The sequence below is a fragment of the Carcharodon carcharias genome, chromosome 12, assembly GCF_017639515.1.
Source record: "Carcharodon carcharias isolate sCarCar2 chromosome 12, sCarCar2.pri, whole genome shotgun sequence".
NCBI classification, from domain to species: Eukaryota; Metazoa; Chordata; class Chondrichthyes; order Lamniformes; family Lamnidae; genus Carcharodon; species Carcharodon carcharias.
Window position 1 is genome coordinate 135,574,391 of NC_054478.1, and position 26,291 is coordinate 135,600,681.

Genomic DNA, 26,291 nt, shown 5'->3' on the forward strand with positions numbered 1-26,291 from the left:
TAAATAATATAGATGACTACATTAATGCCTGCTTTTTAAAAACAAGACCACCAATAAATTCCAGCTCAGTTGGTGCAGTATTTTTAAAATTGTTTTCAGACTTGTTTTTTTAAAAAAAAGAAACCTCAATACATTTGATTTGTTTTTGGTGGATCTGGAGTGAAGTGACCCACTGGGCGGCTGGAGAAAGACCATAGTCTGTGCGCTATGGCGGAGCGGCTGCAGGTGAGTGAGGGAGGGAGAGGGAGCTTCATGGCATTTCTAGCCCCTAAACTTAAACATCGATACCAACAACGAGAACCACACACACGCGCACTTAGCACTCAAGAGGCAGCCGGGTAGTCCCTCATCGCAGTCTCGTTTGAAGGGAAAGTTTGCTTAATGTGCTCCCACAAGATGAAGGGAACACCACGAGGAAGTACTCTCTCTCTTTCTCTCTCTCTCTCTCTGTCTGTCTATAATTCCGATTTCAAGGGTGCAGCGCAGCTGAGAAAGCTTTTTTTTGGGAGTTTGCTGACAGTAAATAGAAGGCGAGGCATGGATTAATGGGAAGGGCACTCAGTGGAACTGAAAACACAAACATTTGAGCAAAATGGACAAAACCATTTGGACGTTTAGTGAAAAACTGAGGCTGTCTCGGCAAAACCAGTCCTGGTCACTATGTTATAGAAAGAATTTAGAGGCAGCGGAAAGGGTGTAAATAAGATACATAAGGACAATACCAGATTTGTGGGGTCGTATCAAGAAAAGAAGAACAGGCTGGGTCGCTGTTCTCTTGACAAGAGAAGACTGAACGGTGACCTAATTTGAGAGTTTTAAAATTATGAACGGTTTTGATAGAGTAGACAGAGAGCAAGTGTTTCCAGTTGTGGGGAAGGGCGAACTGGAGGCCATCATTATCAAATAGTCAGTAATAAATCTGAAAAGGTACCCAAAGAATGGTGAGCATGTGGAACTTGTTAAGAGGATCCAAGTGGGTTGGTGAAGCTGAAACTAAGGCATAGAGCTTTTCTTTATTGAAATAGTTGATTGACTTGTTCAGTCTCACAGTTCTCCTCCTACTCAACCCAGTGCCCCAGCAATCCCCTATTTATATGCTCTTTTTATCAATTACCAATAAAATAAGCTAATTAACTTATAAACTAATTGAAAGCCCCTTAAAGGAGCACTGTAACAAAAAGACAAAACTTGAAAGAAAACTTATCAAATTAAATTAACATAAAATGTGATGACACACTCCAGCCCCTATGGTGCCCACTGTTCATGGAAGGTATCCTCTATTTATAGGCAATTAATACCCATCACCTGTTTCTCTTAACCTTAACAATGTAATGACATGACATTAACAGAACTTATTACCACAGGGAGTTGGTTGAGGTGAGTAGATGCATTTATGAGGAGGCTAGATAAACATATGTGGAAATAGAGGGTTGAGCTGATAAGAGTTAGTTGAAGAAGATTGAGAGGAGGCTGCAGATTGCAGTGGTTCAGGAAGGTGACATGCCACCACCTTCTCAAGAGCAATTGGGGATGGGCAGTAAATGCTGGTTTCGCCAGAGACCTCCATATCCCATGAATGGATACAAAAAGTGGTGAGCATCAACGCTGGTATGGACTGGTTGAGCTGAATGGCCTATTATGTGCTGCATTGTGTTTGTAACTCTGTGGACAGTTTTAAACTGGGTGAAGGAACAGGGAGATCCTGGAATTCACATAGACACATTTTTGAAAGTGGCAGGACAATTGAATAAAGCTCTTAGCAAAACATACATGATCCTTGGGTTCGTTTATAAAGGAATAAAGTTACAGAAGGAAGATAGTTATGCTAAACCTTTATGAGTCACTGGCTAGGCCCCAGCTGTAGTATTGTATTCAGTTCGGGGCACCACATTTTAAGAAGGTTGTTAAGGTCTTGGAGAGGGTGCGGAAGAGATTTACTCGAATGGTACCAGGGTTGAGGGGCTTCAGTTCTGTCGAGAAGCTGGGATTGTCCTCTTTAGAGTAGAGAAGGTTAAGAAGAGATTTAATAGAGGTGTGAAAAATCATGAACGGTTTGGATAGAGTAGGAAGAAACTGCTGGCAGTGGCAGAAGGATTGGCAAGCAGAGGACCTAGGCTTAAGATAATTGGAAAATGAACCAGTGGAGAGGTGAGGAAACATTTTCTTTTTACATAGGACACTGTGATGCATTACCTGGGAGGTTGGTGCAAACAGACTGAATAGTCATTTTCAAAAGAGACATGGTTAATTACTCAAAAAGGAAAATAAATACACTGCTATGAGGAAAGAGCAGGGTAGTGGGTCCGATATTATGTAGCTCTACCAAAGAGCCAGTATAGGCACGATGGATTGAATGGCCTCCTTCTGTGCTGTATAATTTAAATGATCACAAAGGTACTTTGAAAAGCACTTAATTGGCTGCAAAATGCTTTGGGACATTCTGAGGTTATTAAAGGTACAATATGAATGCAAGTTCTTCCTTATCCCAATATCAATTCAAAATTAATCTTTACACTTGTATTTTTAACTTTTCCAAATTCCAGCCTTGTCCACTGTATTGAAGTCAGGCTGAATGGTGGGGTGTTATGAAGCAATTAGGACCCTAGGATGCCATCCGCAGTGCTGAGAGAGATGACTCGTTCTCCCATTTCTGTGCCAACTAACTTGTGTTTTCCTTCTCCGCCCCACAGTAACCTGCTGTCCTCCAAGTATAAAGAAATACATTATGAGAAACAAAAGACATTCTTCTCCAAGGTAAGCCCCTGACTTTATTTCTTTTGTTCTGTGGGTAGGAAGGGCTCTTCATTAAACAGGCGGTGATGTGGCACCCACATCAGTTAGGGGTGTGATTTCCCCTCTCCCACCATCTGAGCCCAGGGGCACTCCAGGGACAAATCTAAGGAATATCGGCCTTTCTACCCCTTTAGCCTGTTCTGTCATTCAGTTTGGCCATGGTTGATCTGGGCCTTAACTCTGTCCACTCACATTGGCTCCGTATCCCTTAAGATGGGCTGAATGGCCTCCTCCTGTGTTGCTACCAATCTCTGATTCTATAGGGGAGCGAGACTAGCTGAGTTGCTCTCGGAGAGAGCTGGCATGGATGTGACGACCGAATGGCCTCCTTCTGTGGTGTAGCCATTCTATGATTCTACCTAATTCAAATCTGTCAATCTCGGTTTGGAAATTTCCACTGACATCCCTCCCCCGTGACAAAACCCCGGCCTCAACAGCATTTTGGGGGAGAGAGTTCCAGATTCTCACTGTCCTTTCCGTGAAGAAGCGCTTCCTGTCACCCCTGAACGATGGACTTCTAATTTTAAAGTTTATGCCACCTTGTTCTGAAATCCCCCGCCAGAGGAAATAGTTGCCCTCCTGAACAGCCTGGCTTGAGTGTTAAGACGATGAATCCCTGTTCTGCTGTGGCTCCTCCAGGAGAACATCCAAAGTGTCTTCAAAGTGGGGCAGTGGAGGGGAGGGTCGGGTAGTGGGGAGGTGCAGGTCCACATATTTGCAGAAGCCTTTCTTTGCTGGCCACCAACACCCACCCCCCACCCCCCCCCTCCAAAAAATAAAACCCAGGCTTGTTGAAAGTGAAAGTGGCGGCCCTTTAAGAGCTGCTTAATCCTGTCAGGGGCAGCCCAATTGGATTTTTTCCAATTACCCCTAGGGCTAAATTGGGAGTCAGTGGGTTAGGGGTTCAGTGGAGAAAAGGGGGGAGAGGAGAGAGGGAGGGAGAGAGAGAGAGAGAGATTGTGGAGGAAGGGAGAGAGGCCTCTGCTGACCATCATAGGGTGGTTAAAATACCCCCCGATGGCACTGTTGAAATGGCTGAGAAATTTAATGAGTCAATCAGTCATGTTGCAACGTTTCAAAGCATGTATTCCTGTGATGCAGAACGACAAATGAAGAGTTAACCAAAAACATAAGATTGACTGTAAAAACAATCAGAAGCTTATGACACCAGAGGTTTCTTGGCAATGTGGTAATTGCATTGCACAGTATTAAATCATTTCTTACCAGCAAGTTTTAATTTTTTTTTAATATATTGATTTTCATTTGGTACATTAAGCTGCAAATACAATTCCCCAAAGTACCCAGTTTCGTGTGGCCAAGTAATGAGCCATTAGTGAGATTATAAAACCATCTTGGCATGCGTGCAACGGCAGCAGATGGGGAATTGCTGAATGCTAATTCCGCAAAGCATTTAAGTCCGAATCGAGCGTCAGTGCAGAGTGGAGGGAGCTGACTAGCATGCCCACAGGACTCAGAGAGGACAGTCAGCCTGTTGTCACATGTTTAGATATGCTGGCTGATAGAAGATCTTCCCCACTACCCCCTCCCCCACAGAGGTCCACCAGCAACAGCTTGCTTTTATATAGCGCCACTAACATCCTCAGGTGCTCTTGACAAAGCTTGACCCTGAGCTGCATAAGCAGCTATTAGGGCAGGTGACCAGAAGCTTGGTCAGAGACAGGTTTTACCGTGTGTCTTAAAGAATGAGAAAGGGAGAGAGAGAGAGAGATGGAAGGATTTAGAGAGGGAATTCCAGAGCTTAGGGCTTTGCAGCTGAAAGCCCAGTCAACGGTGGGCTGAAGGAAATTTAAAAAAAAAAATTATTTTATGGGATGTGGGTGTTCCTAGCTAGGCCAACATTTATTGCCCATCTGTAATTGCCTTTGAGAAGGTGGTGGTGAGCTGCCCTCTTGAACCTCTGCTCTGCACTGATGCTTGATGCTGACTTATATGCTTTGCGGAATTAACATTTGGCAAATCCACATCTGCTGCAGTTGCACCCATGCCAAGACGGTTTTATAATCTCACTAGTGGCTCATTACTTGGCCACTTGAAACTAGGTACTTTGAGTAGGTCCATTTTGCGTAGGTGCACCCACAGTCCTGTTAGGGAGGGAGTTCCAGGATTCTGACCCAGCGATAGTGAAGGAACAGGGATATATTTCCAACTCAGGATGGCGTGTGGCTTGGAGGGGAACTTGCAGGCGGTGGTGTTCCCATGCATTCCCTGCCCTTACCTTTCTAGACAGTAGGGGTCATGGGTGTGGAAGGTGCTGTTGAAGGAGCCTTGGTGAGTTCCTGCAGTGCATCTTGTAGATGGTACACACTGCTGCTACTGTGGGTTGGTGGTGGAGGGAGTGTATGTTGAAAGTGGTGGATGAGGTGCCAGTCAAACGGGCTGCTTTGTACTGGACGGTGTCAAGCTTCTTCAGTGCTGTGGGAGCCACATTCATCCAAGCAACTAGAGAGTATTCCATCACAGTCTTGACTTGTGCCTTGTAGACGCTAGGCAGGCTTTGGGGAATCAGGAGGTGAGTTATTCTCTGCAGAGTTCCCAGCTTATGACCTGCTCTTGCAGCCACACTATTTATATGACTGCTGCAGTCCAGTTTCTGGTCAAGGGTAACCCCTGGGGAATTTTTGATAGGGGGTTGCAGAATTACAGGAATGCAAAGATCTCGAAGGTTGTAGGACCGGAGAGGAGGTTACAGAGGTAGGGTGGGGCGGGGGTGGGGGGTGTTGTTGGTTGCAAAACATTGAATGGAACTGAACATAAGGGTGAGAGTTTTAACTTTGAGGGGTTACCGGATGTGCAGCTAATGTAAGTTTGGGAGTGATGAGTGCATAGGATTTGGCACGAGTTAGGATGAAATTTAGATGAGCTGAAGTTCACAGATGCTGGAGAGTGGGAGGCCGATAAGGAGAACATTGAAGCTGTTGAGTCTGCAGTACCAAAGATACAGAAGGAGCACTGAACCCCTTCAGTTGCAGCTGTGCGTCATAGGCAGCGGTATCACAAACATGCTCCTCAGGAACATCAGTAGCCGCTCGTTTAGAAAACTCAGCAATAGCAGCAGCTGAGGGGTAGCCTGCAAGAACTCCAGTGGCCAGGCTGTAGCTTAATCGACTGTGCGAGTACCTCATGCAGGAGAAAGTGCTGACTATGTGCGAGGAAGTAAAATGATCAAACACGAAAGAATCCTGCCAAAGCTGGCAGTCTACCAGTTTGCTGAGATCAGGGCAGGTTGATTTCACGCTGCGTCCTTTCATAGTAAGCGATTAATTACCTGCGCAAAGAGAGAGAGAAATTAACCACTTCACAATCCCGCTCCCTCTGGAGACATGACAGCTGAGTGTCGGTGCAAACCTGGGCTTCGAAATGTCAGGGTGAACTCACTCATGGTCTGACTGGCCCACACTGTCCCACCGCCATCGTGTCAACTCTTTGCTGTCCCTGTGCTGAGTTTCTTTTTACCTTGACGTCAACAAGTTGCACTGCTAGTAACAAAAGCATCAATGCCATTGCTGTGATCAGTGCCAGCCATAGATCCATGGACTTTCATAATAAGTACAGGCTGTTCAGCCCATTATGCCTGCCCTAGCTCTTTGCTAAAACAATCTGAAAGCTTAGCCCAGTGCCCTCTTTCCCTCTACAGCCCTGTATCCCTCGGCCTTTTCCTTTATTCATTGATGGGATGTGGGCATCGCTGGCAAGGCCAACGTTTATTGCCCCCCTCCTAATTACCCTTCCTGAAAATACAACCGAGCTGTGTGCTGCGCCATTTCAAAGGGCAGTTCAGAGTCAGTCGGCCAGGTCAAGTAAGGCCGGGCAGATTTCCCTCCATGAAGGGTACCGGGTGGATTTTTATTACAATCCAACTGTAAGGTGGTCACCATTACTGATACACAAGCCTTTTGTTCCCGATTTATTAAATTGACTGAATTTAAGTTGCCAGGTTACTGTGTTGGGATTTGAACTTGTGTCTGTAGATAATTAGAACAGGTTCCTCAGTTACTCGTCCAGTAACTAGTCCATCACTGTGCTACAGTCCCCATGTTAATACTACGTGAGAGTTTGATGCTGACAAAAGGGGGACATACATGATTCGTTTCCCCAGCTGTGACATCCTTCACCTCGATGTCTGATGGTTCATGCACCTTTGACTTATTGATCGGTTATTTTTGCTGGCGACGTTCCTTTGCTGCGTATTCAAGTAGCTGTAAGCTACAGCTGCGTCCCAGGGCTGACGGAATTAAGTTAGTGCTTCCCACAGCACCTCCGGCAATGGGCTGCACATTTTATATGCAAATTATGCTTTCGCAATCCAAATATAGGTTATTGTGGTGGGCGGTGAGGAACTGCATGAGGTGATAGGCAAGCTGTGGGGAGGCTGGATTCCAAAATAGAGCTCTTGATGATGTTGTAGGGGACAGGGGAGGATGGGATCGATTAAAATCAATTATTATAGAAGAACAACTTTTAAGTGAAACAGCTATCTTAAGTAGGGATTATTCAGTTAGCCTCTGGACAGCAAAGCACTTTGTCATTTTAATTATGCCCCTTATTGTTAACGTATTCAGTTAAAAATCTGATTGTTGTGTTTCTACAAGTGCTGTGTTTTCAGAAATTATTTTTAACAATACTTTAGGTATTTAAAAAAAAACATTTGCAGGGTTCCGTGCTCCACAGGGGACACTGGAGCTGAAAATTGGCTTGTTTTACATTGCAGACTCCCAGAGCCATTGTTAACTGTTCCCCGGCTGTGTATGACATGACATGGTAAGGTACCTATCCCACCAAAGTGCATCAACTGGATGCACGAGCTACCTTACTGCAGCAGTATGACGTGATTCCAGTTCTTTCTGTGGTTATGACAACTGGTGCTCAGTTAGAGGCAATTTTTCAGCATGGGACCATGACTGCTCTGAACTGGTGTCAGCTGTGGATCAGTGGGTGGCACGCTCGTTTCTTGAACCAGAAGATTCTGGGTTCAAGTATACGTTCCAGAGACATAATCCAGGCTGACACCCCCAGTGCAGCACTGAGGGAGTGCTGGACTGTCTTTCGGTTGAGGTGTTAAACTGTGGTCCTGTTTTATCTCTCAGGGCGGGCGTATAATATTCAGTGTCTCTATTTCGAAGGAGAGCAGGGGAGTTCTCCCCGATGTCCTGGCCGATGTTTATCCCTTGACCAGCATCTTCTAAAGCAGGTTATCTGGTCATCATCACATTGCTGTTTGTGGGACCTTGCTCTGCACCAAATTGGCTGCTGCATTTAATATATTATAACAGTGACAGTGCTTCAAGAAGTACTTCATTGGTTGCAATGGGATGTCCTGAGGTAGTGAAAGGTGCTATATAACTGCAAGTCTTTCTTTCAGATGCGTACAGAGTGTTCTGTGTCTAACAAATGCACCAAATGTTCCCCATCTGTGATATGCTGATATCAGTGTATTGCGAGCCAACTGTTAGAGTAGCACTGCAGTGAGAATCTCATGGTGCAGAAATCTTTCAGACTGTGCGATTTAGTGTGCAGTCTGCTGTGCGTTTAACATGGATCTGCTTGCTTGCTGAAATTGAAATACTTTAATGAAAACCCAGTGATGTCCATGGAAAAACCACAATGGCGTGCTGGAATTTGGAATTTTAGTTGAATTCAGAGTACCTCCCCACTCTGCCCAGCCACCAAAGCTAATTCCCAAAAATGCTGTTTGAGTTTTGCTCCTCCGTTTTGGGAGTTGACAGCTGGAGGCAAAGTGCCAAACCCACAGACTGGCACCTTGGCTCTAATGGGCCATTCAGTAAATCCTGGTTCTGTCGTTGGCATTTAGCAGTAATAATAAATTGCATTTATATAGCTCTTTTCATGTAGTAAAACATCCCAAGGCGCTTCCTGTAATCAAACAAAGCTTCAAGCCAAATAAGGAGCTGTTAGGGCAGGTGACTAAAATTGGTCAAAGAAGGAGGTTCTAAGGAACATCTTAAAGGAGAAAAGCGAGTTAGAGGGGTTTAGGGGAGGGAACTCCAAAGCTTGGGACCTCAGCAACTGAAGACACAGCCGCCAACGATGGAGCAAAGGAAATCAGGGTATGCAGGTGGTCAGAATTTGAAGAGTGCAAAGATCTCGGAAGGTTGTCGGACCGGAGGAGGTTACAGAGATAGGTAGGGGGAGAAAATAGAGGAATTGAAAAATAAGGATGAGAATTTTAAAATCAAGACATTGCCAGACCGGTCAGCAAGCACAGGAGGGACAGGTGACTTGGTGCACGTTAGGATAGGGTAGACAGTAGAGTTTTGGATGAATTGAAGTTTATGGAGGATGTTAGTACAAATCTGGCAGGAGAATGTTGGAATAGTCAAATCTAGAGGTAACAAAGGCTTGGAAGTGGGTTTCAACAGCAAATAGGCTGGAGCAGGGATGAAGATGGACGATGCTACGGAGGTGGAAGTATGGGGTCCTAATGATGGAGGGGATATAGGGTTATGAGTTCAGCTCAGTGTCAAGTCCATGGGACGGAGTTGTACCTGATTCCCCTGTCTGGTACGTAGATATCCATATCATTTTATCTGTAATGTCACAGTAACTGTACATAAGAAAACCTGAGCCCCATGAATAGTTTAAGTGCCATTGTGTTTGCACTGTACTTAAAAACATAAAAGTTACAACACAGCAACAGGCCATTCGGCCCACACTCTTCATGCCAGCATTTGCCCTCGACGCAAGCAAATAGCCCTAATCATATTTTTTTTAATATTTGTTTGTGGGATGTGGGCATCGCTGGCAAACCCAACATTTGTTGCCCATTCCTAATTGCCCTTGAGAGCAGTTAAGAGTCAACTGCATTGCTGTGGGTCAGTAGTCACATGTAGGCCAGACCAGGTAAGGATGGAAGATTTCCTTCCCCAAAGGACATTAGTGAATCAGGTGGGTTTTTACAACAATCGATGATAGTTTCACGGTTACCATTACTGAGACTAGCTTTATGTTATAGATTTTTAAAAAACCGAATTTAAGTTTGACCAGCTGCCATGGTGGGATTTGAACCAGTATCCCTAGAGCATTAGCTGGCCTTTGGAAACTAGTCCAGTGACATCACCACTATGCCATTATCTCCCCACCCTTTCCCATATTCCTTCCCTTTGTAAGAATATAGCAATGCTTTTGCATTGTTTTTCGAATTGAGCGAAGACAGGACAGTTAACGTTCGTTAGCAATATAAGTTGATCAGAATTGGTTAGAAGTGTGTGTTGGCAAATCCTGTCTTTCGATCACAGTGACATTCCTAAAGTAAGGTCAAAGTTCCAGAAGGTTGCTGAGTTAACGTTGGACCAGGCAGGTAATATTAAAATTCAGCAAGAATTAGACAGCATGAGGTTGCCAGTTTGCTAAATGGTATAAATGAGGGTTACAAGGGAGATCCCAGTTAGACCACAATTAGCATCCTGGGAGTTATCATTAAACACAAACTGAACTGGACCAGTCATATAAATACTGTGGCCAAAAGAGCAGATCAGAGGCTGGGAATTCTGTGCTGAGTAACTCACCCCCTGAATCCCCAAAGTCTGTCCACCATCTGCAAGGCACAACTCAGGAGCGTGATGGAATATTCCCCATTTGTCTGGATGAGTGCAGGTTCAACAATGTTCAAGGAGCTTGACACCATCCAGGGCAAAGCAGCCCACTTGAACAGCACTTCATTCACCAATTTAAATGTTCACTCCCTCCACCTCTGATACACAGTGGTAGCAGTGTGTACCATCGGCAAGATGCACTGTAGCAACTCAGCAAGGCTTCTTTGACAGCATCTTCCAAAACTGTGACCTCCACTACTTAGGAGGACAAGGGTAGCAAATGCATGGGAAGAGCACCACCTACAAGTTCCCCTCCAAGCCAAACATCATCCTGACTTGGAAATATATCGCTGTTCCTTCACTGTCACTGGGTCAAAATCCTGGAACTCCCTCCCTAACAGCACTGTCGGTGTACCTACACCACATGGACTGTAGCGGTTCAAGAAGGCAGCTCACCACCACCTTCTCATGGGTAATTGTGCAACAGATGCTGGCCTTGTAAGCGACACTCACATCCCGTGAAAAAATAAATTTTAAAAAGCTTTGAGCGTGTTCAAGGAGAGCATGAGAAGTTCTCAGAACGTGATATTCTAGATGTTCAAGGTGCACTTTTGCAACTCAGCTTCGTGTGCTGCTCTTTATGCAAACTTAAAAATAAAGGTTTTGAAACGATAAATTAAGTTAATTATGAGACATATTATTGTCTCTAGGTTTTTGAATCTGATATTAAAAGGATAACGATTATCCCACACCCTTTAATTAACCATCCCATCAAATTTGAATATTCCTGTCTCGAATGTTAAGCCAGGAAGTGAGTTCCTCACAAATCTCTGTGAACAAGTTTCTTTTGGGTTCTGTTTAAAATCTCTTACATTCAACCCTGTACCTACGGCTGATTGTACTCAATGGCTCAACTGCTGGAATCAGTCTGCTTCTGCTTTTCCTGTCCAGTCCGTCCACAGTTGTGTGCAGCAGAACTGCTCATGTGTTAATAATTAATTCTGTTCTGCTGCCTCTGTTTATAATGCTATATCCTTTAGGTGGTGGATCATACTATAGTAGGCAGGCACCACCAAGCCTAGTTCATGTTGCCATACAGCCCCTCCCCCATCCCAATCTCTCTAACCTCTACCAGTTTTAATACCCACCCAGATCTCTGGCTTCCTCTAACCCTGGCCTCTCTTGCATCCCTGAATTCCTTCACTCTGCCATTGTTGGCTGCCTGGGTCCTGGGCTCTGGAATTCTCCTCTTAAACCTCTCTATTCCTCTACCTCGCCTCCATAAAACCTCATATCTCCTTATGTGGCTCGGTGTCAAATTTGATCAGATTACCGTCCTGTGAAGCAGCTTGTGGTGTTTTACTGCTAAAGGCACTATATAAGTGCAAATTGTTGTTTGCTTAGAAGTTAGGCTGTCTGCTTGAGGAATGTGAGCACATTAGCCAAGGAGGATCATTTAAAGATTCTCCTGATAACCAGTGGTTAAAGGTGCCATGTAGATCAAACGAAAACCATACAGGGCAGAAGGTTTCAGGCTCAATCTCCCACCTCTGCTGAGTCAGCTGATCTTAGCCGAGGGTACAGACTACGGTGCTATAGTTTGCCCTGGTTCAGTTGCCAGCACTCATGTCTATGAGTCATAAGTCCCAAGCCAGAACTTGAATACATAATTTAGATTGACATTCCCGGTGAGGGCGAGCTACATTGTCACAGGTGCCGCCTTTGGGATGTGACATCGGGTGGAATTCTACAGAGGTGGCAGGGGTTCCACAGTCGAGGCTGGGAATGGTTGTAGGGGGCAGGGCTTGACCTCCACATTGGCAGGAATGGAAGCTCCAGCCATTGGAGTGAGCCCACCGCCCCCAGCAAGGAGTTGCCAGCCCAATCAGAGGCCCGGCAGCTCAGCAGTGCCGTTGGAAGGGGCGGCCAGTGCTGAGGTTGCACCTGCGGAGTGAGGGCGCTTTGCAAACTGTTAAGTGGGAAGAAGGGTGGCGGGGTCAGTCAGGCAGGCTCTGATGAGGGGGGGGTGGGGGGAGGGTTGGTTGGTGAGGGCAGGTGACACTGGTGCTGCGGGGGTTGGCAGTTGTCATTGGGCGAGCCTGTCCCTGAGGTCAGTGACCAAAAAGGAAGCCAGGGCCTCCAGCCTCCACTCCCCCCCTCCATCAGCCTCGTCCAACTACGGAGGCTGCCAGGGTTTACCTACCATTCTCCCCTCACGGTGGAGGACCTGCTCGATGTGGGCAAAATGCCCGCGGAGGCTGAAATAAGCCCTCAATCAGCCACTGAAATGGACTCTAAGCCAATGGCCCGTCATTACCTTTCCCACTGCTGGCAAAGTGGCATGGAGGATGTTGGACGCCTACCTGCGCCGTTTTGCCAGTCTTCCCTCGTCCCAGCACCTCCCGCAAAGAGTTGGTAAAATTCAGCCCATTATTTTGAGGAAGAGCATTGGAGTTCTCCCCAGCATTTATCCTTCCACCAACATCACTAAAAACACATTATCTGATCATTGTCACATTGCTGATTGTGGGACATTGCTGCACGCAGCTTTGCTGCCACATTACAACAAGTAACTACACTTCAAAAGTACCTCATTGGCTGTAAAGCGCCTTGAGACATCTAGTGGTCATGAAAGCGGCTATATGTTTTTCTGTTTTATAGTTACGGTGCAAAGGTAGGTATGGCACCAACCGTGAGACATGCGGGCCAGAATGCACTGCACACAAGCGAGAAGCCAGGAGTCTACAGCCACAGGGACATCAAAACTCATTTGGCTCTGCAAAGTGTTGCTTATTAACATTGACATTATAACGTTGACCAATGTTGATGTAACCCACCTGTTGGACGAGATTTGGTGTGGCATGGTCTGATTTAATATCAGGTGTGGGGGGGGATGGATTACTGGGTGTAAAAAAAAAAAAATCGATCCACCCGATCAGGTGGGATTTGCACCCAGCGAGGTAGATTAAAATTGCCACCAAATTTCTCTCTACTAATTGGAAAGGGCACTTTGATGTTAATGGCAGCCGAGTGGGCTTTGGCCTGTATCCTTGCTTCAACTATATTTCTTTTCCCTCAGGGCGGAGAACACTGTTACTATCATGGGCAGATACGAGGCATCGCCAAGTCCAAAGTTGCACTGTCCACTTGCGATGGGCTTCAGTAAGTATGACCGGGAGCTCACCTTGCAAAGGTCGCGTGGGACTTGCAGCTTTAATCCTGGGGTTACTGACTGAGTTCAGAGTGAAAGGCCGCTCAGGGGAACGGTTGGGCCTGGCCCACAGCCCTTTCGCCTCTTAGCGCCAAAGTTCAAATCCAACCCAGATCAATGGATTGGAAAGGACGGGGAGTGGCTAAACCTTGTTGTTGCTGGATGACAGAGAGCTGCCCTGATGCGAAACACAGCAGGCAGCCTTGCTCCTAGAAAACCAGGGGATGGATGCAGGACCTGGGGAAATGGAGATGTCCCACAATGAGGGTGCTTTGTAAGGCCTATAGGGCGAGTTTAACTCAGCAGCTCGATGCACTCTACCTGACACCTCCCATCCCCCCAAAAGCAAGTGTAAATCCAAAGGGACAGTTTACAAACTCATAGCAGGGCCTCTTTAGTAGATCAGTGTTATAACAGAGACTGAGGACATTTGGCTTGCTCAACAGCCTTTCAGGTAAACTCCCTTTGCATGTGAGGAGGCCCCCAGCTTCACGGAGGTGGCCTCCCTGTGGCAACCCTCTGATTGGCGGAGCCTTTTGCCCTAGCCCATCCTGAATTTATCGTATCTACTTATCTCTCCGGGTTGCCTCCATGTTGAAGCACCCTCAAGGTTTCTGACCTGCCTCAGCAGCACCAACTCTCCTGGTGGCAGTGCTGAGGCTTCAGGCCTGCCAGCTGTCTGGATTGGGCCTCCAGCCTCAAGAACCAAGCTAGCCCTGCTGCCGGCAAGTGCAGGCTTGGGAGCCCCTTTTGGTCCCGATATTAGGATCCTGAAGCTTGTGGTAAGAGTCAACCCCTTATCTCTGTGAACATTCATCATCTCAATTAGCCTTCAGCTGTCTGAAACAACTCTAATACTGTTCAAACTTCGTCAAGCCTCTCAACATGCCATCTTGTAAGAGACGGTTTTGCGTTCAATGATTTGTTGTTTATGATCTCAGCAAAACTCAGGATTTCTAGCCCATCTTCTTAAAACTGGTTATTAAAAATCCACATTTTAAAAAGCCCAACATCTTAAGCGCCAGGGTTGCATCTAGCATTATACCAAACATGATCTGGGAGTGTTGAATGTTAACACTGGCTGATGGGTAAACGAGGATTGTTAAAGTGTCAGCAACTCTTCACCTTAGAAACACAAAAGGGACCAAAGAGGAGGAAACTTGGAGTGGGGGGTTGGGAGGCGGGAAAGCAGTGGCTTTGGTGAGCATCGTGTGAGGGTACTGGACCCTGATTGGGACCACTGGCCTCAGTCTAATACTATCTCATCTCTCTCTCTTTCTAGTGGCATGTTTGATGATGGTAACTACATGTATATCATTGCACCATTGGCACAGACACATACAGAGGTGAGTGCCAAGTATTATTTCTTTTGTACTGTCAGACGATAAGTGCCGCCAATATTGCTGATATGATGGACCACCTAATTGTTAATGGGGCTTGTCTTTCTTGTGATCTAAATGGCGTGAGCAGGGCCAACAGCTGTTGCCCAACACTCGTTGCCCTTGAGAAGATGGTAGTGATCCACCTTCTAGAACCACTACAGTCCTTGTGATGAGGGTGCTTTTGTGGTAATTTTGGTACAACTGAGTGGCTTGCTAGGCCATTGTAGGAGCAGTCGAGTGGGACGTGCTGGTGTGGGATTGGAGTTGTACATGGACAAGACTGGGCAAGAGCGCCAAGTTTATTTCCCTAAAGTACATAGTGAACTGACACCAACTTGCATTTATATTGTGGCTTCAACGTTGACCAACATCACAAGAAACAGATTATCTGGTCATTTTCACATTGCTGTTTGTGAGAGCTTGCTGTGCGCTAATTGGCTGCCGTGTTTCCTCTGTTACAAATGTGACTATGCTTCAGAAGTACTTCACTGGATATTTGGGACATAGCGTGGTTATGAAAGGTGCTATGAAAATGTAAGTCTGTCTAGTCAGTGTTTTTCACCTACTTCTTGTCTGTGGCCAGACTAATTATGGAGCTTGACTAATTATGGAGATTTGAAACAGTGCAATCAATGAAAGTGACATTGAAACTGCTGAATTGTTGTAAAATTCCAGCTGGTTCACTGATGCCCTTTTGGGCAGGAATTCTCAACCATTTTCCTTTTGAAACTTCCCTCCCAACTGATAGAAATTCCACAGATCCTCGTAACACAACGCAAGTATTTTTTCTGCATAAAATTTAACTATACAACTAAACGTATATATTTTTTTATTTATTTACGGGATGTGGACTTTGCTGGTTGGGCCAGCATTTATTGCCCATCCCTAATTGCTCTTGAGAAGGTGGTGGTGAGCTGCCTTCTTGAACCACTGCAGTCCATGTGGTGTAGGTACACCCACAGTGCTGTTAGGAAGGAAGTTCCAGGATTTTGACCCAGTGACTGTGAAGGGATGGCGATATATTTCCAAGTCAGAATGGTGAGTGACTTGGAGGGGATATTCCAGGTGGTGGTGTTCCCATGCATCCGCTGCCCTTGTCCTTTTAGATGGTAGTGGTCGTGGGTAAGGAAGGTGCTGTCTAAGGAGCCTCGGTGAGTTACTGCTGTGAATCTTGTAGATGGTACACACACTGCTGCCACTGTGCATTGGTGGTGGAGGGAGTGAATGTTTTTGGAAGGGGCGCAAATCAAGCAGGCTGCTTTGTCCTGGATGGTGTCAAGCTTCTTCAGTGTTGTTGAAGTTGCACTCATCCAGGCAAGTGGAGCGTATTCCATCACACTCCTGACTTGTGCTTTGTAGATAGTGGACAGGCTTTGAGGAGTCAGGAAATGTGTCACTCCCCACACGATTCCTAGCCTCTGACCCCCACTTGTATCCACAGTATTTATATGGCTAGTCCAGTTCAGTTTCTGGTCAATGGTCATCCTGAGGATGTTGATAGTGGGGGATTCAATGATGGTAATGCCGTTGAATGTCAAGGGGTGATCGTTAGATTCTGTCTTGTTGGAGATGGTCATTGCCTGGCACTTGTGTGGTGCGAATATTACTTGCCACTTGTCAGCTCAAGCCTGGATATTGTCCTGGTCTTGCTGCATTTGGACATGGACTGCTCAGTATCTGAGGAGTCACAAATGGTGCTGAATGGTGCTCCTGGTGCCATACTTGGTCAAATGTTACCTTGGTGTCAAGGGTAGTCACTCTCACTTCTCTCACTTTCAAGATATATATTTCCGATTATTTTTGTTTTACGTAATGTGAAACTTGGATGATTGAATTAAGATCGGCCAGGTGCTTTGTCTCTCCTGTAATAATTCTGACCCTTGTGGGAAAGCCTTAGAACCACATTTTATTTGAACTAAATCGGATTAGTCCGACTTGTAAGTGGTCATCCCATGTTATTCAACGAGTGGCTGTAGAGTAATTCTATGTTCCCGGCAACTGGGAAATTTCTGAGCTTGCAGTGTGATGAGGAAATTTCCCAAGGAATTTTCCTCCTCTTTCATCATCAAGTTAAAGAGGATTGCATAGGATATGCGGACAGAAACAGGCCACTTGTTCATTCATTGGTGTTGCCTTCTTCCCAGAAGGTTGACTGCCACAGCCCCCCTCCTCCGTCCGCCCTGTGCTGCCTTTATATATCCCACATAAGTCAACTGCATCTACGCCATTATATCCATCATCAATTTTCTCCTTTGCTTCCCTGTCCTATAATTTCCACTGATCTTCCCCCTCCAACAACTGTCTCTGTCTACCATCTGCTCTAATGTGACCGAAGAATTGTATCTGTCTCTCTTTGATGTTGTGCACTAATTTCCTGTTTTCTCCAGCCATTTCCAGCACTTCCTCATTAGCCTTTCTGTCTATGTAGGATATGTGGAACTTCCTCCTATATGTCCACATCCCTTCACATCTTTCCTCACCTCAATCTTCCTCAATCCCTTTCTCCCTCATGCCTGCTCTTAAATGCATCTTTACTATTTGCTTCAAATGGGAAATAACATATTCTACAAAGAGCTGCATGTTTCTAAAGCCACATGGAACTGGACTTAAATGGGGACGTCTATAAAAATATTAATAAATACACAACGTGGTTTCTTTTAAAAGCCAGGAAATATTATCAGAATTCCTGAAGAGGTTTGCTCATTTTGAACTGCTAGAAGGTTTGCGAGCAACCGTCGAGGAGGAAAGGCTCAGGAGGCTCAGGCTCCAGCTGTGCAGTAGCTAAAACATATGTAAACTCTAATGCAGTCACCTAAAGAAACATGTCAGCATTTCATCAGTTTGCTTTCCAGTACTTGTTACGCTGAAATCCAGTTTTGATACTAACGTAAGCCAAAAGAGATGCAATGGCACACAACGTGTTAAGGTCAGCCCAACAGTGACCCCTCCTGACAGTATTATTAATTTCCGGAGCTGTGCTACTTTATGCACAGATTGATTCATCTCTTTTTTTGGAACTTCTTAACGCGCGTCCTGAGTTCCTGTGTGTCTGGCTGTCAGCTGCTGTCAGTACTCGGGTTGTTTGAGGGCGGTGGAGTAGGGGGTGGGTCAGCACTTTGCCCAGCACATACATACAAACTAGGAGCAGGAGTAGGCCACTTGGCCCCTTGAGCCTGCTCTGCCATTCAATTAGATCACGGCTGATGACATGTCCCCTGTCCACGTTGCCACATTTGACACGGAGGAGCTCCGCCAGTTTCTCACCCACCTTGGCCAGGGTGAGAGATCCTGACCACTTGTGCCTGTCTCTGGACATGTTGCGTCTGCACAGGGGACAACACAGGCTAAGGCTGTACATGTTGGTGGCGTGGGCTACACCCCAGCAAGTTGAGATACTCCTGACCTCTGATGGGCTCTGTGCACCTCGGCCTTAGTGCCTGTTGGTTGCGCTGAGCCACAGCCCTGCCCTCTGCTGTCAATAAGGGTGTTACTGCTGGTCAGTGATTGGAGGGGGTGCTGAGGGGAGGACAGTGGAGGCTAGAATTTTACTTTTGGCGGATCACTTTGGCAACCTTCTCGCAGACTCTGGCTTGAGAGCCACTGCGTCAAGGAAGGAAATCTGCCGTCCTTACTTGGTCTGGCCTCTATGTGACCCCTGTCTTACTTGCAGCCAGTGAAGAGTAGACTCCACTTCACTCGCATCAAACGGTCTGCTCGCTGAAGTGGTCTATCAAGCTACTCAGTTGTAGCAAACCCGCTATCACCACCTTCTCAGTGCAACTGGGGATAGAGAGTAAATGCCCGGCTTGCGAGTGATGCCCCATAATCTGAGGACAAATAAATAAAAAACACCTGTATAAATCTACTTTTTTCCCCGCGTGTTCTGCTTCCACTTGCAACTGTTGATAATATAAGAGCAACTGAATACATTACTTTATAATTATCAAATACCTTCAAATCTCCTTAGCTTTAGTTAGTTAAAATGCATTGTTGGACCAGAGTAGAGGGATGCTTGCCCCTCAACCAGTTTTTCCAGCCTTGTGGAACCTTATCACCCCTGGTGTCTGAATGCAACCTCCTTTGTTGGGGTAAAAGCTTTGGAGAAGTTAGTGTGTTCAGTGGTTGGCCACGTCTAGGTGGGTAATGCTCTTGCCTCTGACTCAGAAGGTTGTGGGTTCAAGACTCTAGAGCCATGAAAATATTGTCCAGGCTGATGCTCCCAGAGCTGTCATCCTTTGGATGAGAAGCCAGTATGAGGCCTCCTGTGTCCCTCTTGGAGAATGTAAAAGATCTCACTGCACTATTCCGAAGAATAGCAGGGGTGCTCGCTCTCGTGCACGGGCCGATATTTAACCATCAACCAATACCACTGAAATGGACTATCTGGACATTATCACATTGTTGTTTGTGGGAGCTTGCTGTGTGCAAGTTGGCAGCTGTGTTTCCTACATTATAATGCTTCAAAACATACTCCAACACAAGCAAAATACTGACAAATAACAAAGTACTGGAAATACTCAGCAGGTCAGGCAGTATCTGTGGAGAGAGAAACAGAGTTCATATTGTCAAATGCGGCAGGTTGTCAATAGACTCATTATTGAACCAATTGATACCAATCATCCCTGAGCTCACCATTCTGTCCTTATTTGGTATGTAAATGCATTCAGGAAAATTAATGCTTTTGGTTGACATTTTAGTGTATACACCATTTTGTGTAATAAATGTTTGTAAAGTTTAAAAAAATAATTTGTTGGCGAGTCAGAGATTAAGTGTATCCCATGTCTTTCGAAGGCCACCAGGTATGTGTGTGTTTGTGTGTGTGTGTGTGTGTGTGTGTGTGTGTGTGTGTGTGTGGTGTGTACCCTCGTGCAGCGGCACTTAGTGCTCTATTGAGGGTCCCGGCACTAATGCAATGCAGCCCCTGCCCTTGCCTCCAACTCCCCGTCACCCACCGCAACCCCTATCCTCACTCACCTGTGGCCTGGGTCCCTCGGTGATCCTAGCCCTCTCCCTGGGAGCATTACCGGCAGCAGCCACTGTTTCTGATGGCACTGCCGGCATTGGGGAGCCGATGGCCTCTGATTAGCCAGCAGCTCTCAGTAGGTGGGATTTCAGCACGCTTGGTCCTGAATCCCGGGGAAGGCCCGACGCTGGCCAGTTAAGTGACAGGCACTTAATCTGATCGGGCCTCCCGCTTAGAAGTAACCTGTGTTTCCCACCCATTCTCCAACCATTGTGCTGAATCCATGAGTTACACTAAATTCTGCCCAGTGAATCTCTCCAATTCACCCAGGCATTGGTGGGGGAAGTATTTAGACAGGAACTGAAATGGCTAGGTATATCAGTGGGAAAAGGGTCTCTGATCTTCCCCAAATCGGAGATATTTATTTATTTCTGTACAGTACAATAATTGTTGTTATATGTCTTTAAGGGATAGCAGATGCCATCACGGGAAGGGAAGTATATCATGTGACCCAGCCTCAGTTTCCCTTCAGCCTATGTGCGGAACACAGCAAACACAGCCCTGCTGCTGATGCCTTCAGGGCTATTCTGCACAGTCACTGCGCTGCGATTTCAACTCTCTCCGACACTGCAAACTCGTTGCGGTCTTACCAAAGCATCGAGGGCTGGCTCATGCCATGTAGCACGTTCTAAAGCTGTTCACCATGTTGTTCATGCCTGTACTTAATCCTGCTGCCACACTGGTTGACCACTGCTGCCACCATGTTGTGTTTTTATAATGAAATAAAGGCACAAACCACTCATAAGGGATTGGGTAAACACACTGTGGGTTCATTTATTTAAACTAGGCACATCTATATGGATAGAAAACATGAAAAAACATCAGCAGCAGTGCTATGCTCTGCTCACAGGCCGAAGTGAAACTGAAGCTAGGTCACATGACACACTTCCTGTCCAGTGATGACATGCTGCTATAAAGGCATATTACAGCAATCATGATCACAGTATTTACAGCAATTGCAAGATTCAAATACATCAGGGCTTATGGATTGCTGTTATCTGTTTGTACAGGAGGGGAGGCGGTAGGTATTAGCTTTAAGATTGATTCCCCTCGAGGGAGAGAGAGATACTTGAGTCAGGATGAATCAATAGGGAAGAAAGCCAGAAAGCTGAATCCTCATGTTATGCACTGAGATAATGCCAGTTAATTGCTATACACGGGGTTACAGATTTACATTGGAAGAACGCTGATTCAAAAAGGAGGGCAGGAAGGACAAGTATTGAGTGCAGTATTTGACATTACCTTAGAACATAAAGGATGTGAATGATGTGAGACCAATATCAGTATATGCTGCATCTTCTGTTCCCTGCTTGGAGGCAGGTCCTTGGCAATTATTCACTGAACCACAGCTAACTGCTGTGATTTTTTTTTACTATGGGTAAGGGCGAGCAGGCAGGCTCTGAGTCTACTTCAGCTGGAACAGGGTTCGAACCCTGTGCAGTTGGTGTTAATCTAATCCACACGCTACCTGTCTAGCCAACTTGCTGACCAGTTCCCCAATCTGCTATTACTCTTATCACTAAGAATATCGACCAAGGAAAAAAATTTCACTCTAGACCTGACCAGACGTTTTGTTGATCAGGTTGATACGTCCAGGGGTATGGAGTTCCACATGCCTGGGCCGGTCTGCCTGATTGATTGTGCAGGAAAACAGTTTGTGGACTGACCAGATGTACGTTCCAGGGGTTTCTGGTAACGTAATGGTGAATGGCAGGATTCAATTGAAACATTTTGTTGAACAAAGATGGCAATCGATTGGAATGAAATCGAAACATGAGGAGGACATTTTGTAAAAACTGTAAATCTCGAATTTTCAGACTTAGAGAAAATTGATAAATAGTCGTTTGGTAGCACAGGACTTGAGTACTGCTGAAAAAAGATACTGTTTTTTGTTGTTGCAGTTTTTCGCCCTGATGAGTGCAAGATGAAAAGCTTCAACAAAATTTTTTTTTTTCGAGCAATACTAAATAAATAGTGCTATCAAAATAGTCCGCATGAATTTGTTTGGCTTTCTTCTGTACTAGATGAATAGAATGGGTCTTTGATTAATGAGGTGCTCATACATTATTACAGCAGGTTATACGCAGTCAAGGAATAGAGTTATGTGCTGTAAATAGCATTTGAACCAGTGAATGATACCTCAAATTACACAATATTCCTGGACAATGAGAAGCATTTTTTGACACTTCTGCTATTGTTCATTTCAATTTTCAAAACTTGCACATCACAACACCTGGATACGTGAAATATGATGGCTGATGGAGAAATGTTTCCCTGCTTTTATTTTTCAGGAGAATTCGGCACGGCCCCACTTAGTGCACCGGATCCCGGTTGGACTGGCGGACAAACCTCTCCATTTTGGTAACTGGAATGATTGCTGAGGTTGAGGCGGTGGAACCTTGAGGCTGCTGTGTGCCTCAGGCTCTTTGTGGGGGGGTATTCTTGCAGGCAAGGGGAAGCGGGTTTGCGTGCACCTAGGGAGTTAAATCCCGACGTTGGGTGGAAATTAATGCCGTCTCCCGTAGCCAGCTTCGAGGTGAGGGGCGTATTTAATCGGGCGGAGGGTGGAGAGTGCCGGGTGGGGATCCCAACACCTTCCCGCCTCTGCCTGATTAAGTGCAGAGTGGGAAGACTCGCAGATAGCCTTCCTGCTCTGATGCCGCTTGAGGCCCTTAAGGCGATTAATGCCCACTTAAGGACCCTACCCTGCCACCGCTGCTATTTAACCAGCGGCGGGGCGGGGCACTTACCACGTGGGAAGCCGAGAAAGCAAAGCCTGCCTGGGGCTGGGGGTGGGGCCTCTCTTTCAAAGGCACTCGGTGCCTGATTGAGAGACTTGGCGTTGGGAAGAGGCAGGGGGCACAATAGAAACATAGACAGTAGGAGCAGGAGTGGGTCATTCAGCCATTCGAGCCTGATCTGCCGTTCAGTATGATCATGGCTGATTCTCTATATCAGCGCCATACTCCTGCGCTCTCCCCGTACCCCTTAATGCCTTTAGAGTCCAGAAATCTATCTATTTCCTTCCTGAGTATATTCAGTGACTTGGCCTCCACAGCCCAGTGTGGTAAAGATTTTCACAGGTTCACCACCCTCTGTGTGAAGAAGTTTCTCCTCATCTCAGTCCTAAATGGTCTACCCCATGTCAGCAGCTACAGCGTAGCAGAAAAGACGGCTGATGAACAATGGCAGATGTTTAAGAAAATAGTTCATGACTCTCAACAAAGATACATCCCAGTGAGGAAGAAGGATTCAAGGAAGGGGATAAACCAACCATGGTTAACCAAGGTAGTTAATGACAGTAGCAAATTGAAAGAAAAAACATACAATGTGGCAAAGATTAGTGGTAAGCCAAAGGATTGGGAAAGTTTTAAAAGCCAACAAAAGATGATCAAAAAAATAATAAAGAGGGAGAAAATAAACTTTGAGGGTAAACTAGCAAGTAATATAAAAATGGACAGTAAGAGCTTCTTTAAAAATATGAAAAGGAAGAGAGAGGCCAAAGTGAACATAGGCCCCTTAGAGAATGAGGCTGGGGAAATAATATTGGGGAACCAGGAAATGGCAGAGGAGCTGAATAAATACTTTGCTTCAGTCTTCATAGTAGAAGATGCTAATAGCATTCCAAAAATAATAAATATTCAAGGGTGAAAAATGGGGGGTGAGGAAATAAATACAACAACTATCACTAGAGAAGAAGTACTAGAGAAACGAATGAGGCTAAAGGCCGATAAGTCCCCTGGACCTAATGGGTTGCATCCTAGGATATTAAAGGAAATAGCTACAAAGATAGTGGATGCACTGGTGGTAACCTCCCAAGAATCCTTAGATTCTGGAAAAGTCCCAGAGGATGGCCAATATAACACCCATATTCAAAAAGAAGGGAGACAAAAAACAGGTAACTATAGGCCAGTTAGCTTAACATCTGTCATTGGGAAAATGTTGGAGTGTATTATAAAGGATGTAATATCAGAGCATTTAGAAATACATAATCTAATCAAGCAGAGTCAGCATGGCATCATGAAGGGGAAATCATGCCTAAAAAATTTATTAGAATTCTTTGAGGAGGTAACAAGCAAGGTAGATAAAGGAGAACCATTAGATATTTGGATTTCCAAAAGGCGTTTGATAAGGTACCACATATAAGGCTACTTAATAAGATAAGAGCTCATGGTGTTGGGGGTACTATATTAGCATGGATAGAGGATTGGCTAACTAATAGAAGACAGAACGTTGGGATAAGGGAGGCAGTTTCAGGATGGCAACCTGTAACTAGTGGAGTGCCACAGGGATCAGTGCTGGGGCCTCAATTATTTACAATTTATATTAATGACTTGGATGAGGTAAGTGAATGTACTATCGCCAAGTTTGCTGATGACACAAAAATAGGTGGGAAGGCAAGTGGTGAGGATGTCACAAGGAGTCTACAGAGGGATAGAGACAGGTTAAGTAAGTGGACAAACACTTGGCAGATGGAATATAATGTGGGAAACTGTGAGGTTATGCACTTTGGCAGGAAGAATAGAGGAGCTGAATATCATTTAAGTGGGGAAAGACTGCAGAAGGCTGCAGCACAGAGGGATTTGGGAGTCCTGGTGCATGAATCCCAAAAAGCTAACATACAAGTTCAGCAGGTAATAGGGAAGGTAAATGGAATGTTGGCCTTTATTTCAAAGGGAATGGAGTATAAAAGTAGGGAAGTCTTGCTAAAGCTATACAAGGCACTAGTTAGACCACACCTAGAATACTGTGAACAATTTTGGTCTCCTTATCTGAGGAAAGATATACTGGCATTGGAGGCAGTCCAGAGAAGGCTCACTAGGTTGATCCCTGGTATGGAGGGATTTTCTTATGAGGAGAGGTTGAGTAGGTTGGGCCTGCACTCATTGGAGTTTAGAAGAATGAGAGGCGACCTTATTGAAACATACAAGATTCACAGGAGGCTTGACAGGCTAGATGCTGAGAGGTTGTTTCCCCTTGTGGAAGAGTCTAGCACCAGAGGGTATAATCTCAGAGTAAGGGGGTGCCCATTTAAAACAGATGAGGAGGAATTTTTTCGCTTACTCAGAGGGTAGTCAATCTGTGGAATTTTTTTTACCGCAGCGAGCTGTAGAGGCTGTGTCGTTAAGTATATTCAAGGTAGAGATAAACAGATATTTAATCAGTCAGGGAATCAAGGGTTATAGGAAAAGACAGAAAAGTGGGGTTGAGGATTACCAGATCAGCCATGGTCTCATTGAATGGCAGAACCGACTCAATGGGCCGAATAGATCACTCTGCTCCTACGTCTTATGGTCTTATGGTATCCTGAGACCCCTTGTTCTGGATGCCCCCCCCCCCGCCCCCCCCCCTACCCCAGCCAGAGGAAATATCCCTGCATCCAGTCTGTCCACCCTTGGCAGAATTTTATATGTTTCAATGAGATCTCCTCTCATTCTTCTAAACTCCAGTGAACACAAGCTTGTCGGCCCAATCTCTCCTCATATGACAATCCTGCCATCCCAGGAATCAGTCTGGTGAACCTTCGCTGCACTCCCTCTATGGCCTCATTTTTGGATTTCCCAACCTGTTTTTTGACCTGTCAGCAACTCGCCAGGGTCACCGAGATGAGTTCACAGGGGGGGAAGAGCTTCTTCAGTGAACCTGACAGGCTGGGAAGGCTTTGATCAGTGACACTGAAGAGCTGCAGCCATGGCCAGGTGACAGGCTGCAATTCGGAGCATTTTGCCCCTCAGACGGTGCTTTCACTGCTTGACTGATGATCACCAACTCCTTGGAAGGCACTTCACCTGTCCAACATTTTACTCGCCTTCAGCTGCACTTCCCGACTGCCAGTTTTCAGCCTGGCTTAGGGAGCAGCTTGTGCAGCTCCACCTTCCCCCTCTGCTGAAGGGGCAGGAGCAGAAGCCACACCCCCAACAGCGGGAGAGGTCGCAGCAGAAGCAGCACCAGCCGTCTTCTCCTCAACCGCAAGCCCCTCCATAAGGTGGAGAGATGGACGCTGAGATCCAAATGGAAGGAGGACGAGACCACCAGTACAGGGTCTGCAGGCAGAGGGTCAGCTCTTCTCGACCTGTCTGAGAACCCATGCCTCAGGAGGCTCACGCTCTCGTGACAGATCGCTGCTAACATCTGCAGCCTTGTGGAACAACACGCCCTCCCTGCTGGGCCAGGCGGGTGTGCATTGCCAGTGGCCATCATGGTGCCTGTCACTGGATCACTGGACAGCCAACCGCCGCTCCCCTCCTCTTCCTCCGACCCCCGCAGCCCACACCTCACGGGTCTCTGCCTATCGCCAAGTTGTGTACTGT

The 26,291-nt window shown here is 46.0% G+C and overlaps 1 protein-coding gene across 7 annotated transcripts in view; it reads left to right on the forward strand.

The window, feature by feature from the left end:
* The window catches only part of LOC121284769 (disintegrin and metalloproteinase domain-containing protein 23-like), a 178,647-nt gene that overhangs the window by 49,336 nt on the left and 103,020 nt on the right, over positions 1-26,291 (forward strand). For all 7 annotated transcript variants that reach the window (XR_005944537.1, XM_041200356.1, XM_041200355.1 and 4 more), the window contains exons 4-7: positions 2,691-2,754; positions 13,444-13,526; positions 14,858-14,921; positions 22,272-22,341. Coding sequence is in view for 6 of the 7 variants with exons in the window: in XM_041200356.1 (XP_041056290.1) it covers positions 2,691-2,754; positions 13,444-13,526; positions 14,858-14,921; positions 22,272-22,341 (281 nt within the window). In the remaining variant the exon portion in view is untranslated. The remainder of the gene's footprint in view (positions 1-2,690; positions 2,755-13,443; positions 13,527-14,857; positions 14,922-22,271; positions 22,342-26,291) is intronic.